At 40.6% G+C, this 18,615-nt stretch overlaps 1 protein-coding gene across 5 annotated transcripts; it reads right to left on the bottom strand.

Annotated features, from left to right (window-relative positions):
* Nucleotides 1-660: 660 nt before the first annotated feature.
* WISP3 (WNT1 inducible signaling pathway protein 3) lies at nt 661-16,838 on the bottom strand. Of its 5 annotated transcripts, XR_003119111.1 has the most exons (7): nt 16,755-16,838; nt 16,511-16,581; nt 9,653-9,950; nt 5,932-6,174; nt 3,678-3,749; nt 2,286-2,479; nt 661-1,008 (listed from the first exon to the last, which is right to left on the bottom strand). XR_003119111.1 is itself a non-coding variant. In XM_025383571.1 (6 exons), exons 2-6 carry the CDS (start codon nt 16,556-16,558, stop codon nt 727-729), a joined length of 1,065 nt encoding a protein of 354 aa, XP_025239356.1. In that variant the 5' UTR covers nt 16,559-16,581; nt 16,755-16,838; the 3' UTR covers nt 661-726. The 5 variants fall into 5 exon arrangements, 3 of the variants coding, with proteins under 3 accessions (XP_025239356.1, XP_025239355.1, XP_025239357.1); XR_003119110.1 differs by lacking the exon at nt 16,755-16,838 and having other exon boundaries at nt 16,511-16,748; XM_025383571.1 differs by lacking the exon at nt 3,678-3,749.
* Nucleotides 16,839-18,615: the final 1,777 nt, after the last annotated feature.

The raw sequence follows: 18,615 nt of genomic DNA, 5'->3' as shown, positions 1-18,615 counted from the left end.
ATAGATTACATTTTTTAAATTTAGTATGCTTTTTTCCCCCCCAAAGGAGTCTCGCTCCTCCGTGCCAGTGCAGTGGTGCAATCTCAGCTCACTGCAACCTCCACCACCTGGGTTCAAGCAATTCTTCTGCCTCAGCCTCCCCAGTAGTTGGGATTACAGGCACACGCCACCACACTCAGCTAATTTTTGAATTTTTACATTACAGACCGGGTTTTACCTTGTTGACCAGGCTGGTCTCAAACTCCTGACCTCAAATGATCTGTCCACCTCGGCCTCCTGAAGTGCTGGGATTACAGGCATGAGCCACTGTGCCCTGAGTAAAATTTAGTATGCTTTTTATACATCTTTAGCAAGTATTCCAGATTATTTTGTAAAATATTTTATTGTAAATTGCATATTTTTTCATATACAAAATGCTTAGATGGTATCAAATGTCTGCATATTATATAATTATTTTATATATATATAAATTATTATATATATATTTTATATATATATAAATTATTATATAATATATTTTAGAAATGAGTTCAATTTTTAACTTTTTCAAATTTTATGTATATTTTTAGGATATCTTTTTTTAAAAGCTTCTAATGCCTTAAATGTAGTGATCTAAGAACAGGCATTCATACTATTTTAAACAAAGCAGATTTGCCACCATTTTATACTCACTAATTTTTTTATTATATGATAGGGTTGACTAACTTTTCCCCCATTTGCTTTGTTTTACAGAATCTTGAGCTCAGAAAATATATCTCCAGGTTCTCTGCAGTTTCTCTGACATACACAAGATGTAATCCACAGCATCTTCCATTTAAATGACCCCTCATTTGGGCAATCGAATTGAATAGTAATCATTTTAGACTTATTAGGGATACAGCATCTCTTATCCAAGCATATTCCACAAAAAGTGGGTTTGTAACTCTGAGTACTTGAGCATCCAGAAAAGACAAATTTTTCAGCTTTGGAGAGTTGGAAAGTAGGTTGGCATGTTTTTCCTTTGGGGATCTGAAAAGATACATAAAATGAAGTCATTCTTTAAATTTGATTACAATAGTTTAGAAAAACAACATGTAGAATATTTTATAGTACAAACAATTATTTGGAGGCATTAATAAAAGTTGTTATGTAGTGATTTCCAGCACTCTCTTCTCTACCCTTAAGATCCCCTTCTCATCAGAGGTCTGTCCTAACTGTCCTCTCTGTTCTTCCTTCATCATATTATAGCACCTATTCCTCAATGTTTTTTGCTATCTGTTCTTTACTCAATTTTACAATAAATAGAAATTTCTGTTTTGTTTAATATCAAGGGCCATGTCTTATTAAATATTTATCTAAGACTTAGCAAAGTCCATAACACAGCCCAGACAGTTTTCAGTGGATGGGTAGATGAATACTTACCCTAATCTTTCTTTAAAACTGAATTGTCAGCCGGACACGGTGGCTCACGCCTGGAACCCCAGCACTTTGGGAGGCCGAGGCAGGCAGATCACGAGGTCAGGAGATTGAGACCATCCTGGCTAACATGGTGAAACCCTGTCTCTACTAAAAATACAAAAAATTAGCCGGGCGAGGTGGCAGGTGCCTGTAGTCCCAGCTACTCGGGAGGCTGAGGCAGGAGAATAGCATGAACCCAGGTGACGCAGCTTACAGTGAGCTGAGATCACGCCACTGCACTCCAGCCTGGGCAACAGAGCAAGACTCCGTCTCACAAAAAAAAATAAAAAATAAAAATAAAAAAACGGAGTTGTCAACTTGCTAATATGATAGAGAATAACTTTGGGGTGAAGAGGATTGTGTAGCATTTCTAAAAATTACCCTTTTTGAGACAGACTTCCTGCCTCGTTCAAGAAGTAAGACCAGCTCTAGTTATACCAAACAATCTTAGGGTAAATATTTTATTGTAGTGTTTTAGCAAGTTTACTATGTAAGCATAGAGCATTTTGGAAATGGTGTGGCTTCCTTCCAAGTTAGTGATATATAACTAAGATCAGGACTTCTCTAATGTTCATAATATCTGTTTTCATAATTATAGTGTAGCAACCAAAATCTTTTATTCATTAACATAGAAAAAACAAGTTAGAATCTGCTCTGGTTGGTAAAATTTTCCCCACAACGTGCAGTTATTGCCTGTTTTCCTCTGAAATAGTTTGACTTTAAGCATTATAATGAGATGGTTTTATTTTTCTAAGAACTAAACACCATCCCTCCCTCCAAAACACACACATGCTTACTTTTCAGGAATCTCTTAATATTGAATTAAGTTAAATATATTTAAACTTTACCTTTATTGTCTTTAATATATTGCTGTCACAAGGCTGAATGTAACACAGTCTTTTCTCTTTTCTCATTTCACAGTTGCTGTTTTCATTGGTCACCCTATTAGATATTCCCATCCCACATGTTCTGGAGCAGGGAGTCCACTTTGTTGCTTGCACAAGACATTTTTTTTTCCAAATAAGTGGGAGATTTCTATAAGCTAAAATGGAGAAAAGTACATATGTATACATATAAATGTACTTGTATAAATAGATAATTTTTAACCATGTTTAAGCTAATGTTTAAGAAATCTGAATATTTTTGTATAATATAACTCAGAATAAAAGAAGCTGATGGTCTAATTTATCATTCTATCTCCCTCTTTCCCAACCCCAGAATTAACTTTCAATCAAGTATTACAGTCCAACCTCTTAAGAGGAATAAAAATACTTTATCTTTGAAAAACTGAGAAGATTTACTCATTTGCATTTTTCTGCTTTGCCTGTCCTCTGTATCCTAAGCCTAAGCTTATGTTCCTGTTGAGTTGTCTTTTCCCTGGTTCTTGCCTGATCATTTCTAACAGACGTTGAAACAAAAATTAGAGAATTTGAGATATTGATCAGAACAGTGTGATCTTAATGTTAACTTTCATAATATGTTAAAATCTAAAATACAAAAATTATATTTGAGAATGAGACTATCAGCGAGACCAGATTTCTTCCACTTGTTTTAATCTAGCCTTTTAGAAAACTGTCTAATTAACTAATGCTATACTGAACTAAACTAATAGTTTATATACAAAGTCATTGCAAGTGTATAATTTCATTCATTCAACTTAATTGTCACACTCCCTATGTTCTTAGGCCCAAAGCACTCTCCAATTGGGTAGGATTTCAAATTACTGATGAAAAAACAGAGAATAGATGGATCAATAGATGGGTCAGTGAGTGAGTAGATAGAGCCCCTCCAATGTCTGCTGCTAAAGGGAAATAGAAGGGGAAGAAAGAATATAAGAGGGTATAATAATGCTCCCATTTCCATGTAAGGTCACTGGGAGCTTCTTGTTATAAATGAATCAAGCCCTTGGCTCATTTTAAGCAAACTACATATTGACTTACTGTCTCAAGGCATTTCCTTAAGGTTAATGTGCATCTTGAAATGAATGCTTTGGGAGTACGGTTGTGATTTGAGTCTGCACAGCAAAATTCTGGCTATATTACTTCAAAAAAATCAATTTAAAACTTGAAAAAGACCCAGGGGGGGAAAAAAAAAAAAAGGCCTTCTTCATAGGAAATAGTCTCTTTAAAGTATGTGCTCTATTTTAATTGATACTACGACACTGCTTTCAGTGTTATTACAGTAAAGTCTCTTGCAATTGCACGTAGAACTGAGGAGAGGAAGCAGAAACGTGAAGATACCTGGAAGGTAGACAACAGTTTAAAGACCTCTGAAATAGTTTGCAGGAAGCAGATTAGAAGCTTGGCACACATCTGCAATAAATAAACGCAGGTTAGATTACCGTGTTACCAGTAATCCTACTTGTTAAACCAAGAGCTGTCGTTCAGGAATTTACCATTCATTAAAAAGCAAGAAAACTAGAAGAGATTTTTGTAAAACAAAGCTTAGTGTTTGGTGAGCATCGAAAAAAGCATGAGGGCATTATGTCATTGCATGCTTCATACTGACCTAGCAAAAGCTAGATTCCAACCACAGACTATAAATTACTGTCACAAATGTATCTTAAAGTATGTGTTTTTGTCATTACGGTTCATTTTAAAAGCCAAATTCCTGTGTGGGCCATAAATATAATTTCACAGTTAAGCAAAGAAGAGACATTAGAATGAACATGTACTTCATTTGGAACACATCTAGCTCTAAATCGCAAATACTAGAGAACACTCAAAGCGCTAACTACCAAGACTGACTATCTGATGCCTTTCCCAACCAAGGTCAAAGTGAATCCACTGAACTGCTCTAACTTCTAAAATGAGACCAACTTGAAGTTGATCCAAAGGACTCCACTCGTGGAAAACTGCTCTAAGGTAGTCTTTCCAGGGAAGTTTATGCATGGGTTCTAAGAGCCTTATATTGAATCACTAAAATCCAACGCAGAAAACTAACTGTTCTGTACATTTTGAAAAAAAATAATAAGGATAGGGCTTATGGCCGGGCGCGGTGGCTCAAGCCTGTAATCCCAGCACTCTGGGAGGCCGAGACGGGCGGATCACGAGGTCAGGAGATCGAGACCATCCTGGCTAACACGGTGAAACCCCGTCTCTACTAAAAAATACAAAAAACTAGCCGGGCGAAGTGGCGGGCGCCTGTGGTCCCAGCTACTCGGGAGGCTGAGGCAGGAGAATGGCGTAAACCCGGGAGGCGGAGCTTGCAGTGAGCTGAGATCTGGCCACTGCACTTCAGCCTGGGTGACAGAGCCAGACTCAGTCTCAAAAAAAAAAAAAGGATAGGGCTTATAATTTCAGAGGTTTTAGAGCATTAACTGTCATGCTGTCAACTGAACATGTCTAGTAAATGCAAATTCACCACAACCTGGTAAACTTTTTTTCCAATTAACTGACAAAACTGGAGTTGCTGAGGATGTTCCTTTTATAGAGTTAGTTTTTAAATATCTAAAACTCATTTCCCTGCTTATGGTTGCCTTTATTAAATATCCACTTAATAAAAATGAACTTATGAGTTGTTAACATATACAAGTATTCTGCATTTGCATGGCACCTCTCACTAAGCTCTAAACTTTAAGAAAAAGCCATTCTTGATTTCTGGTTGAGAACACAGAGATGTGAACAAGAACCAGACTTCGATGTTACCCATTCCGAGTTCTTCCTCTTCTATATTTGCTGGTGGTTTTAAAACTCCTGTTCCCAAAATATGCTGATGCTTAAATAAAATGCTAACTTAGAGCAGACCAGGATACAAGGTTTATGAATATACTTAAGCTGTTTGCAAATGGTCAGGTATACAAGATGAGTAATGAAGAATCACACTTCAGTTTTCTGAGTACATAGATACATGGGTAACCTACTTAAAAATGCCTCTGTGTATGTGTGTGTGTGTGTGTGTGTGTGTGTGTGTGTGTGTGTGTGTGTGTGTGTTTACAGACAGATTATCAATTGAACTTCAATTTCAGAGTGAATGAACGGACTTCCTATGAGATTTCTATTTTTAGAAATAATATTTACAAGTTCAAAATATGTGTCAGTTTTTATTTTTCAGCAGTAGCCTCTCATTTCTGCCTGTATCACATAGAAATGTTGCCTTTTAAAATTTGGGGAAGTGGATGGTCAAACTTCTTGCCCATAATAGAACAATACAAATAAGTTATTCCAGGGTACATGTGAACAATATTTGGTCAATTTTCCTGAGAAGAGTTTGGGAATAAGCAGAGGTGTAAGATTTTAGAAGAGCTTCCTGACCTAGTAGACCTTTTAAAAATGTTTTTAAATGTTTTACCAGAAAATTCTAAAACATTATAACATTTCCTTTTCAAAAGTTTATCCCGGTCTGAGGCAAAGATTGAGTAAAATGATACACTCAAACTATATCTCACTCTGACCACCAATCAGTAAGTACTTACTGAGTACCTATGGTACATAAAAGGAACATGAAGGAATACCACCAAGGTCATACATGAAAAATAAGTCTACTTATGAGCACCTGGCATTGTTTTGTAGCTTGTTGAAAGCTGCTGTAGTAATGGTTCCAGGCCACAGTTTGACTGATCAGACTTCTTTCCACCTTTAGCTCCAGAGCAGTGACTGTCAGCCAGCTTTGGTATAAACAGAGGCGTGCATCCAATGGCGCCACTCACACAGAGGCAGCTAAACAAGGGGTTGGGCTGAAACACTTGGCCATTGTGATAATGTACCTGGTTGAACTCGCATCCAACAGCTACAAGGTCTGAAAAGAGAAAAGAGCAAAATTGTCAAAGAAGCCATAACCTGTGACAGTGTAGACCTCCAATTATAAACCTAAGAAGAAATGGATTATCTCCTGAATGAAGTATAGCTCTCAACCTCTTTGGTTTCATTTGGAACCTCCTTCATGGGACATCTATAGAAGGGTTTCTCAAGTGAGGCATTTTCATTATATTGTAGGCTATACACCCCACATGGTCACTTCCAGAATTAAGACCAAGTAAATATCCTGTAAAATCACCATAAGAATAGCAGTTGATAATAAATCTGAGATAGGTTGATGCCTAGTGAGACAGGTTTTCCCAGACATCCAACAATAGGCTAGGATATATTCTTAGGAAGACAGGATAAGTGAATGTCTGAAGAAACTATACTTTAGTTAACTACAGAACTGCAAGGTACTGATGGTTTTTGTTAAGAGATTGTAGGAGAGTTTCACTTCCTCTGAGGGGTATTCTTGACCTTCTGGATAGGCTCTTCCCCAGGTGCAGTCCTCTAATCCCTTGGCAGTACCTGAGACACTTTTAGGGGATCTGCAAGGTCAAAACTCTTTTCCAAATACTAAGATGTGGCTGGCCTTTTTCACTGTGTTAGTATTTGCACTGGTGTACAAAAGCAACTGTAGCTAAAACTGAACTGCTGGTGCCTTGGCATGAATCAAACTGTAGAAGTAATCTTGTATTTTTCCTTGCCAGGTACTTATACTTTAAAAGGGGGAGGAGTTTTACCTAAGAATGTCCTTGATGGCACAGTAAAAAGTATTAATTTTATTAAATCTTAATCATCAAGCACTGGTGTCTTTAATATTCTATGTAACAAAATAGGAAATATACATAGAATATTCCAGTGCAATAGCTGTCTTGAAACTTCAGCAAATGACTGTCTCAGGGAAACTTAAGGAACCATGTCATTGGTAAAGTTGTGAGCTGAGCTAACCACTTTTTTTAGTGGGAATTTTACTTGAAGAAATGACTGATGATAAACTGGTTATTCAGACTTTCGTATTTTGGAAACCTTTTTCTTTGAAAATGAGCAAACTGAGCCTGTCACTTCAAGGAAAACAACTGTGACAGCATTTTTTGTCAATGCGAGAATTCGAGATTTCAAGGAAAAATTCAAATTTTGGAAAACTTGTATCCATCACTGAAATCTTTATATTTATCCAATATGTAGACTTTTCTGGTGAGGATGACATTAATGTGATTTTTTTAGATGTTACATAATTAAGTGTATCAATATTTTGAACATCTCTACAACACAGTAAACATATTTTCCAAATGAACAATGCATAGAATGGCAAAATTATGCATGAGTAAAAGATCTATTCCAAATGGGTCTTGGATAGACCAATGCATTTTAATGTCACAGAGTTGAAAGTTCATTGATGTGGTTTCAGATTCCATGATGCAGCTAATTTTTAAGACACTATCACTTGTCAAGTTTTAACATATCAATAAACATAAAAGTGTATTCACAATTATCTGAAAAGCCTGTTAAAATATTCCTCCCTTTTCAAATTACATATCTGTGTGATGCCAGATTTTCTTCACATATTTCAACCAGAAAAACATGTAGTAACAGATTGAAAGAAGCAGCAGATGTGTGACTCTAGCTATCTTCTATTGAGCTAGACACTAGAGAGATTTTCAAAACATGTAAAACAATGACACTCTTTTACTAAATTTTTCTTTGGAAAATAAGTTATATGTTTTTTCATAAAAACATTATTCTTATTAATCTGCAATGGGTTTATTCTTTTTAAATGAATTAATAAATATTTCTAAATTTTTAATCCATCAAATATCAATGGATAAAACCCACATAAAAACTCTTTAGGTCCTCATTAATTTCTTAGAGTATAAAGGGGTAATTTTTAGACTATAAAGGGGTCATTTCTAAGACTATAAAGGGGTCCTCAGATCAAAAAGTTTTTACAACGTTGCTCTTGATCAGGGATCATCAAGTTTTCTGCAAGGAGCCAAATAGAAAATATCTTAGCCTTTGCAAGCCAGAGAGTGTTTAGTGAAAACTACTGACTCTGCCATTGAAAAGCAGCCGTAGACTCTACGTTAATGTGCCATGTTCCAATAAAGCATTATTTACAAAAACAGGCTGTTGGCTAGATTTGACTCTTAGGTCATAGTTTGGGGCCCTAGTTACAGATCATCCCCATTCCTATCCTCGTGGCTATGCTCTGTTAAAAGTCTCATCACATTTTGTGTGAAATTACTTATGGAAAGGTCTGACACCTTAATATTTGATTTTCTGAGGCCAAGGCCTGTATCTCTTGTTTTCCCTGTCATGTCCTCAGTTGCTGGCCACAGTGCTTGGTTGTGTAGTGGATGGTCACTAAGGGGTTAATGAAATAACCTGCCCAGCTTGGGAAAAATGAGTGTCCTGAATGCCACATTGTTTGATAGGTCATGTTTTCCTTATAGGATTCCAATAAATAACATTTTTGAGAGCCTACTGAATACCAGATGTTGTGCTAGGTGTTTTATGTCATTATTTTATTTGATCCGCCCAGCAACTCTATAAGCTAGGAAGTACATATTATGTAACTGAGGCACAGAGAAAATAAACAACTTGATCAAGTGTATTCAGTTAGCAAAGCAGTCAGGACTTGAACCTAGATCCCACATTTTTAACCATACAATACAGTGCTGGCAGGGGCATCCGGCTATCAAGCTTGAGCACTCTACACATTCAGCGTGACTCCAAAGATAGACTCTCATTCGGTGGCTCATAACCAAACTGCTGATCACAATTTGCCTTCCTGCTTAGACTTTTCTGCAGATGGACTAAACTGCCCAGGTGACATGAGTATTTATTTCTCTTTCCTTAGAAATTTAATTTTTTTATCCTAAATAATTTGGCATCCTGAATTAGTGTCAATGTTTAGATGGTCTGAATCCGTCTCCAGAGCTTAGTCACACAAGGCTGAGGGTCAGATTGTGGTTTCGGGTGACCTCACCTTTTTTTTACAAATCTGCTGAAGTAAAAGGCACAGCAACTCAATCATTAGTTGGCAAAGCTGAGGTTAAAGTTGTATCTCTGAATACTGGGTATACATTCTAATATTTTTAAGCAGATTATTTTTTGTTACAGAAAAGGCTGAAGTTGGATTGTTTTTGACAGTATTAACAAAAGCTGTCATTTTGTAGCACTTTAAGAGGTCAGGCTCTAGATAATTCCTTTTATTTTCTATCATTAAAAACAATTACCTGAGAAGAACTGCAAGATCACCTCAATGCAATGAAAATAATGGGTTTCTGAATGTGTGTAAGCATCTGCTAATTTCACGTAGTATCCAATACAATGGAGCCAGTCCCACTGGTGCATGAAAACTAAACCCACTTCATATTTAGCCAAACTAAGCTGATCACTCGAAGCTAACAACTGCAGGAAAGAAATCTGTCTAGACTCAATCTTTTCCAGCAGGTCCAGAAGAAGACACTTACATGCACACACTCCAGTCTCGTACCTAGGCCTGTCTACTGAGTAGTCACAATACAGCCCTTTGTGTGGGTCACAGAGGTCAGCTTCATTGCAGATTTCCCCTGGTTGCTTGGCACAGATTTTACAGCATCCACAGCCGTCTCTCACCAGGCTCACTCCAGGAGGGCAATGGGGCTTCTGATGAGGGCATTTGCAGGGCCAGTGACAAAACTGTTTACGCTGATGTGCATCTGACACTTCTCCAGGCCTTCCTTCGGGTGTTGTATCTAACGGTCCAGTGCCCTGTGCCCTGCAGCAGAACTTCATTTGATAATAAAGGTGATGTTAGAAATAGCTTCTCTATGTAATAGTATAATAGGAATAGAAGATTTCCCACAAACAGGTAGTATACAGTGTGGTGAGTTATAATCATTATAACACCTATCAGCATTTGACACAATTACTCTCCTTAAACTATTCTTCACTCAGCTTCCCAGACTCTTGGAGGCTCTTATTCCACTTATTCCACTCTTATTCCTCCTTTCTCATTGACTGCTCCTTCTCACTCTCCTTTGCCAGTTTCTTCTCATCCTCTTAATCTATAAACCTCAGAGCCCCATGGATAAGGCCTCTAAAGTATCTTCCCTCACTAATATCTCTTATCTCCAACTCATACCCCTCTTCTGAACTCAAACTGCCTACTTAACATCTCCACTTCGATGTTTAATAGGCATAGCAAATTTAATATGACCAAAAACAAGCCCCCAAGCTTCCCCCAATCTGTTCTTCCACACACTTCCCCATTTGAGCAAATGCCAATATATTTCCAAAATACCTTGATATTAGATCATGCTTGACTCTTCTCTTTCACATTTTACATCTAATTCCATCAATAAATGCTGTTTATTACACCTTTAAAAATACCCACACTAATCATTTATTGATGCCCTCTCTGTTACCATCGTAATCCAAGTCACCATTGTTCACTTGGATGATTACAATAGCCTCCTGAATGTTTACCTTGCTTGCTCCTTTGTCTACTTGACATCCAGAACGATTCTTTTAAAATAAGCCAGGTCATATCACTCTTTGCTCATACGGAGTGAATTCCTCATGGCCTCCCATTTCAATGTAAAATTCAAAGTGCCGCCATGGCCCTGAATCATGTGGTCCCCCTCCCCATATTACTTTGCCCACTGCCACTCACCCGCTTTGTGCCTCCACACCAGCCACACCAGCATCCTTGTTCTCTGACTCCAAGTACATTCTGCCCCTAGATATCTTCATGGCTCACTCTTTTATTGTCTTCAGGTCTGTGCTCAAATTTCTCAGTGAGGCCCTCTTTGACCACTCTTTGTGAAAGAGCACCCTATCCCTGTCCTTTTGCCATAGAGTTTCCCAGCTTTCTTATTACCTACACATTTCAGTTGTTTACTTTCTGATACCTGCACCAAGAATGTAAGCATCTTGAAAGCAAGGTCTTTGCCTAATGTCTGTCTTGACGACTGCAATCTTTATAAATCACTTTACGTGGTTATTTCAATCAACCTTCATAGCAACAGTGTGCAGTGGTGATTATACCATGCGATAGGCAGATAATGGTCCCCTCAAAGATGTCCATGTCCTGATCCCTGGGGCCCGTGCATATATGTTACCTAAAACAATGAAGGGGAGTTTGCATATGTGATCAATTTAAGAATCTTGAGGTTATCACTCTTGATTATCCAGGTGGGCTCAAGGTAATCACAAGTACATTGGGTCCACCGGGGAAGGAGGCAGGCCTGTCAGAGAAGATGCGATGGCAGAAGCAGAGGTAGGAGCGATGCCGTTGCTGAAAGGGGTCATGGTCCAAGGAAGCCAGACAGCCTTTAAAAGCCAGAACAGGCAAAGAATGGATTCTCCCCTGCCACCTCCAGAAGGGCAGCAGTCCTGCCAACACTTGATTTTAGCCCTGTAAGACCCACTTTTGGACACCAGATGTCCAGAACTGTAAATAATCTTGTGGCTTTAAGCCATTCAATTTGGTGATTTCTTACAGCAGCAATAGGAAACTGTATACTCCATTTTATCAATGAGGACCCTGAGACTCAAATTATTTAAGTTGTCCTATGTGACACATCAAGAGGTAGAAGAGCAATTTAAATCAGGCAGGCAGGTTCCAGAGCCTAAGCTCTCAACACTTACCCTCCTTCCTTTCCTAGTCCAACTCCTACTGCAACCCAGCTTTGATACTGAGCAAATCACTGAATCTCTGCATCTGTTTCTCCAGGCTAGACCTCATCCCTTAAGCTTACAACTTATTCGTTGCTACTGGACATATGTACGTTGAGGTTCTACAACTACCCTCCCCCTGACAAACTGCTCCTCAACTAGCAGTTCCCATTTTAGTGAATGGCATCACCATTCACTCAGGACCCCTAGTCAGGAAGCTGAAAACCATCTGGATTTCTTCCTCTCCCTCATCCTTCACACCTGAAAGTGTCTGACCTACAGGAAAGGTGAAAGCACTTACGCACAGCCTTCAGGTCCCTCCTCGTGTCTTGCAGTTCTTGTATGCATTAGGTTCCAGAAAGTTAAAGTGCCTGCAGTTCCCTGCATATGTGATGCTGTTCCTCCTGCCTGGAACATTCTGCCCAGACCCTGCTCCTTCTTCATCTAGTTATCCTTCAAGGTTCTGTTTCAGTATCATCTTTTCCAGAAAGGTTCCTGTAACTTCCCTGCCTTGCACAATTTTAAACGGAAATTACCCATGTAAGTGCCTATCTCTTCCACTAACCATAAAGTCACCCAACCTCAGGTGCTTGTGGTTTGTTTGTGAGTATACCACCAGCACTTAGCACAGTGCCTGCCAATTCACTTATGTAAATAACTCTTAATGTTTATTTGATGGAACTGGGGGCTGTTGAATTGATTCCTAGATCTAAGTCAATTTGCACCTCAAAAACTCTACATTTAGAAGTATCTGTATGAAATTCCACCTAATATTAAACACTCAGCCCTTTTTCCTACCGCTGGTAAAACACGTATGCCCCAGTAAAGAGTAACATTTCAGGTGCCATTCAAAAGTTGCATGCACAACGTGAGAATGGGTTTTGATGGGGAGGATAGGACACTGCTGGGCTTCTGGACAAGGAGCAGGGGAAAAGGAAACACCAAAGTGGAGAAGGGAGTAGAAATAGTAAAGCTAGAATCCTAAAAAATGTTTAAACTTAAAAAATTTTGCCTACTTCTCAATTTTGCACATGTTCAGCTATAGCCACCAGTGATTCAGGATGCCAGGTTCCATGGCCTCTTTGCTGGTCTCACGTCCATGAAATCTCTTCAGTCCCCCCTCTTGCCCCACCTCTCTAAGGCATTTGACTCTCCTCTACCTTGGATTTCATTACATCTGGTCCCCCCAATACACCCCTTACTTTTCAACGTACTTTCTCAGTCTCCTCCACAGGCTCCTGTTACCCTGAATTTGACTTAGATTTAGGCCTATTGGTGTTTCTTAGCTTCAATGTATTGCTTGCCTCACTCTACACACCGTCTCTTGGCAATCTCACCCACCCCCTTGCTTTCAGTTTTCATCCTATGCAAGTTTGAAATCTAAATTTCCAGCCTGGACTTTTCCACTGAGCCCTAGACCCATGAGCTAACTCCCTACTGGACATCTCCAGCCAAATGTCCTCCAGGAAATACTCAAGTCCAAAAGTCATCATTTTTCACTCTTCAAAGTCTGGAGTCAGGAATCTGGATTCATCTATGTCGTCTTCCTCTCTTTCATCTCCTATGGCTATTCAGTGACCTATCCTATGTATTCTATTGTCCTTGTCTTCCCAGAATCAGATGCTCTTCCCCTTTTCACTGCTACTAAGTAAGCACTATCACTACGAGTTCCTGACTGGCCTTCCTCCCTCCAGAATGACTTTTCAAGTGTATCTACTACATTGCCACTGGAGGAATCTCTTTAAAGAACATGTCTGGTTATATTACTCCTCTCCTTAAAGCCCAATCAGGGGTTCCCCACAGTCTATACTGGGCAACCGAAACTTCTGGGCCAGGTATCCAAAGCCCTCCCCTGCCTACCTCTTGAGCTTTAGCTCTCACACACTCTCCTTCCATGCCTTGCCATTTGCTGGACTCCCTGGGTTGGTTTTCTCCTCCCTGCTTTTTCTCGTGTTCTTTCTAATGAAACGCACACTCCCAAAACTGCCCCCCAGATGCCTCTTTCTCTCTCCAGTTTTGAAGCATTTCCAGATCATCTCTGAGGTCAAAAGGTAACACTGTTGACATCCAAGGATAAAAAGAAAATCATAACAGTAGACTGAGAAAAGCATTACATACAGAATTACATTAAATATGAGATATGACTTCTTATTAAAAGACAGAGGAGGAGGAAGAGATGGAGAAGAAGATGCCCAAAGACAATGTTGAAAGGAAAAAAAAAAAACCCAACCTGTCAACCCAGAATTATATGGCCAGTGAAACTATCTTTCAAAAATGAAGCTGACATAATCTGTAATCCCAGCGCTTTGGGAGACTGAGGCAGGTGGATCACTTGAGGTGAGGAGTTCAAGACCAGCCTGGCCAACATGGCAAAACTCCATCTCTACTAAAAATACAAAAACTTATCCAGGTGTGGCGGCGTGCACCTGTATCCCAGCAACTCGGGAGGCTGAGACAGGAGAATCGCTTGAACCTAGGAGGCAGAGGTTACAGTGAGCCGAGACGCGCCACTGCACTCCAGCCTGGGCAACAGAGGGAGACTCCGTCTCAAAATAAAGAAAGAAAATCATAACAGTAGACTGAGGAAAGGGGGAAGCATTACATACAAAAGTACAATAAAATTGAGATCTGACTTCTCATCAAAAGAAGGAGGAAGAGGGAGAGAGAGAGAAGAACAAGATGCCCAGAGACAATGTTAAATGAGTGGGGGGGAGGAAATCCTGTCAACCCAGAATTATATAGCCAGTGAAACTATCTTTCAAAGATGAAGGTGAAATAAAAACCATTTCTGGGTAACCACAACCTAAGAGAAATTGTTGCTAGCAGATCTGCCTCACAAGAAATACTAAAGGAGGATCTTCAGTCTGCAGATCTTCTGTTATGATAATGACTTAGAAATACATGAAGAAATGAAGAGGCCTGGACATAGTCAATATGTGGGTAAATATAAAGAATCTTATATTTTTCTCTTTTCCTCAGACATATTTTGATTGTTTTCAACAGCAAAATTTCAAGACAATAAGCGGCACTAGAATGGTGCAATAGAAAGAATAAGCATTTTGGCAACAGATCCGAGCTTTGCGATAGCTCTGTGATCTTACAGAACTTCCCACCATTTGATCTCCTCTGTAATATGGGATTAATAATGCCGACCTTTAAAGTTGTTTTGATAATTAAGATTTATTATTATATAACCCCCGGCACCCTTGGGCCGGGCGCAGTGGCTCACACCTGTAAACTGAACATTTTGGGAGACCGAGACAGGCGGATCACTTGAGGTCAGGAGTTCAAGACCAGCTTGGCCAACATGGCAAACCCTATCTCTACTAAAAATACAAAAATCAGCCAGGTGTGGTGGTGCATGCCTGTAATCCCAGCTACTCAGGAGGCTGAGGCACAAGAATCACTTGAACCCAGGAGGTGGAGGTAGAGCCGAAACTGCGCCACTGCACTCCAGCCTGGGCAACAGAGTGAGGCTCTGTCTCTAAATAAATACATGAAGCAGCCAGCACAGTATTTGGCATATAGCAGATATTCAGTAAATGCTAGGTATTATCAGATGTTTTATGAATTTATGAATTCATAAAAGCAAAGTTAAGCACAAAATAATCCATTCTTACCTCTCTGTGTGTAACACATTTCTGTGTTTGTTGTTGTTTATTTTATACACATCTCTCTGTGTTGGAATACTTGCTGTCTAAGAACATGCAGCTGCTCTCAATCCACAATGACAGGCTTTTTCTCAAGAACAGTGGAATAGGAGACACACAGACAGGGGAGTGAGCCCCTCCACAGAACAGCAGCAATGACCCAGACTACTGACATTCTTGCATGATTCTTTTGAAATCGTAAATATCTCTCTATATGGTATAACAACTTCCAATTCCTTGTTTTCTAAGATATATCTACTACTTATGGTCCCAATCAACTACTAACTCACAGACACGCCCATGTTTTCTAAATCACCAGATTTCAAAACTCTGTCCCCTGTCTACCGTGTAAATAAATCAACAATTAAGTCACCTTGTTTTCATCTTCTTATTTAAAAAGACTAAGGCAATGAATTGCTCATAGTAAGTTAAACTTCCCTTTGGTCTGTTGCTTGAAATATTTCCAAGCCTCCATAGACTGCTACCCTTTCAGGAAGTGAGAAACACATGGACTGAGAAAAGACAAAGTAAGAGAATGTTTTAAAAATGTAAATGTTTGTTCCAAAGTGCCCCTTTCAAACAAGGACAGGCTTAACTGGAAAAAGCCGCTGTCAAAATTCGTTTTTCCAGGGACTCTTTGCACATTTTGCAGACAGCAATGGAAAGTTGAGCCTCCGCCTGGAGCTGGCATGGAGAGACACTGTTTCCCACACTGTGCCAGGCTATGCCTTAGACTCTGCTACAAAAATATATAGGAAAGCGTGGGGCTGTTCAAACATAGCGAAAGGAGGCTTCAGTGCCATTACCTGAAAGGGAGAAATGTTTTACATTTCTTTCAGGAAGCCCATGAACTAACACAGAACTTTATTTGGAAAGAAAAATGGCTTCCTATTTCTTATGAAGTAGATGCACAAGCCATTGATCCTCCCTCGTCCCCATCTTCGTTTTGTTTAGCTTTGGCCTGAAGAACTGAGGATGGCTGTAGTCTCCGGAAGGGAAAAGTCGGGGGAGAGGACTTACCTGTGCCAGGTCAGCAAGCAGAAGAGTGGAGAAGAGGAGCCCCCGCATGTCGCTGGGACCGTGGAGCCACCCTGAGGGGTAGAGAAGTCGCCGCTTGTTCATTGCTCCGGCTACACAAAGCTCCCCTGTCTCCTCTGCAAACCCCAAGCTCCTCTGCACAAGAACACACACCCGCCACCTCCCACACTACCAACTCTCAGCCTGCACTTTTATTTTTAAGGATCCGTTTTAATACCCTGTTTACTTTCATGGGACTCTTCTAATACCTGCCTTCGCTGTGAGCGTGTCACAGGTCAGGAGCGGGCGAGCACTTTCCTCCCGGGACTCACGAGGGCAGGGCAAGTAGTGACTGTTCTCTAAGTGACTGTGCGACCTGCCCCCAACAACGGGTGGGGTCCCACGTCATTCCCTTCCTTGCCCTCAGCTTCTCCATCTGTGTTTGCCCTGCTCCGGGTCCTCTCTGGGCTGCCTCCTCCTCCCGCTTCATCCTCACGTACAGAGTGCACGCCTGGACCCCCACAGGACCCATCGCAGCCTAGCCCTGGCTTTGCCCCTCCATATTAATGGCAGGCTCTCGAGGGACCCTGACTCCCCTAGCTCAGATTCCCTCGGAGGCACCCACAGTGCCCTGGGCTCAACTTTATCCCAACACCTTTCTCATGCCAGGTGGACACTGAGTGGAAAAAATATAGATGGAGCAGGGGGCAGACTCCTACAGTACCTGGCCTGAGAGACGCCTCTTTTTGGGGCCACAGTTCCGTGACAGATGACAATGAAGTCAACCTCCATTTTTCCGGGCCTAAAATAAAACAATTACACTGGTAGCAATCATTCATTTAATGAATTAAGATTAAAAATAAGCCTGGCCAATATGGTGAAATCCCATCTCTACTAAAAAAAAGATACAAAAATTAGCCGGGCCTGGGGGCGGGTGCCTGTAATACCAGCTACTTGGGAGGCTGAGGCAGGAGAATCGCTTGAACCCGGGAGGCGGAGGTTGCAGTGAGCCAAGATCGCACCACTGCACTCCAGCCTGGAGGACAAGAGCAAGACTTCGTCTCAAAAAAAAAAAAAAAAAAAAAAAAAAAAAAGATTAAAAATAAAATTTTGACAGGTTTGTACTCCTCTTCTTCATACTCACCTCCCTGAAACGTGTGGCCACCAGCCCATCTCCTCCTGTGTCATCACGTGGGACCTTTGCTTCTCCATGTTCTCAGCCTGGGTCTGTGTCCCATCTTCACTTGCCACTACCATGGCGCTTTGTCCCTCTCAGGTCCCTGAGGAGTCCCACCTGCCTGCCCACATCCCAAGACCTATTTCTATTTCCTTTGATCAGTTACCTATCCCGCCTTTTCCTGCTGCCTTACCTATTCTATACACATTGCTCACCTTTGTTTCTGTTCAAGGCAGTCACTACTGTAAAAAGACAATGTCAAGCCTCACTTAGGTCTGAGCTGAGGGCCTGGGAAAAGCGAGGTTGTCCTCCACCACAGAGAATCCGGCGTCCTTGGAGAACTACGGACACCCTAAAACCTGCAGATCACACAGAGCTTACTACGGAGTCAGTTAAACTGTAAGTATACGCACATCGAACAACAAGGAATACCCACTGTAGTTAGGGTGTCAACGCCTTATCCTGCCTCCCTAAGAAATAGGACAAAACCAGAGAATGGAGTAGTGAAGAAAATGCGTCCGTTTTGATTCAATCTGATCTTTTTCGTTTTATCTCCTGGTAGCACCATTGGTCTGTTGGTTCCCAGCCTGTGATTCCCACACCACACCGGCCGTCAGGATGGATAATTTCATGTTTCTGGTTTGTCTATGAAAAGCAGAGGAGTCACAGCCCAACGCTGGGGTATTCATCAACTGTGTCTCCCCAGCTCCAGCTCTCCCGGTTCCACATAGAGTAATGCACATACCTGTGTAATGTTTGAATTTAAGGAGCGTCACCCTCCTCCCATTTGCTGTCTGTGAAATGCTGGCGGCAGCAGGCGTTTTTCTGGAATCGTCTTCCATCCCTCTGCAGTCTCGCTGCTGTGGAGCAGGGGAAGATAGATGTTGACCGTCCTTGCCTCTTGGTAGGAAAGGAACATCTTACTTGAAAA

This window comes from Theropithecus gelada, chromosome 4 (assembly GCF_003255815.1).
Source record: "Theropithecus gelada isolate Dixy chromosome 4, Tgel_1.0, whole genome shotgun sequence".
NCBI classification, from domain to species: Eukaryota; Metazoa; Chordata; class Mammalia; order Primates; family Cercopithecidae; genus Theropithecus; species Theropithecus gelada.
This window is presented reverse-complemented; position numbering and strand designations above follow the sequence as displayed.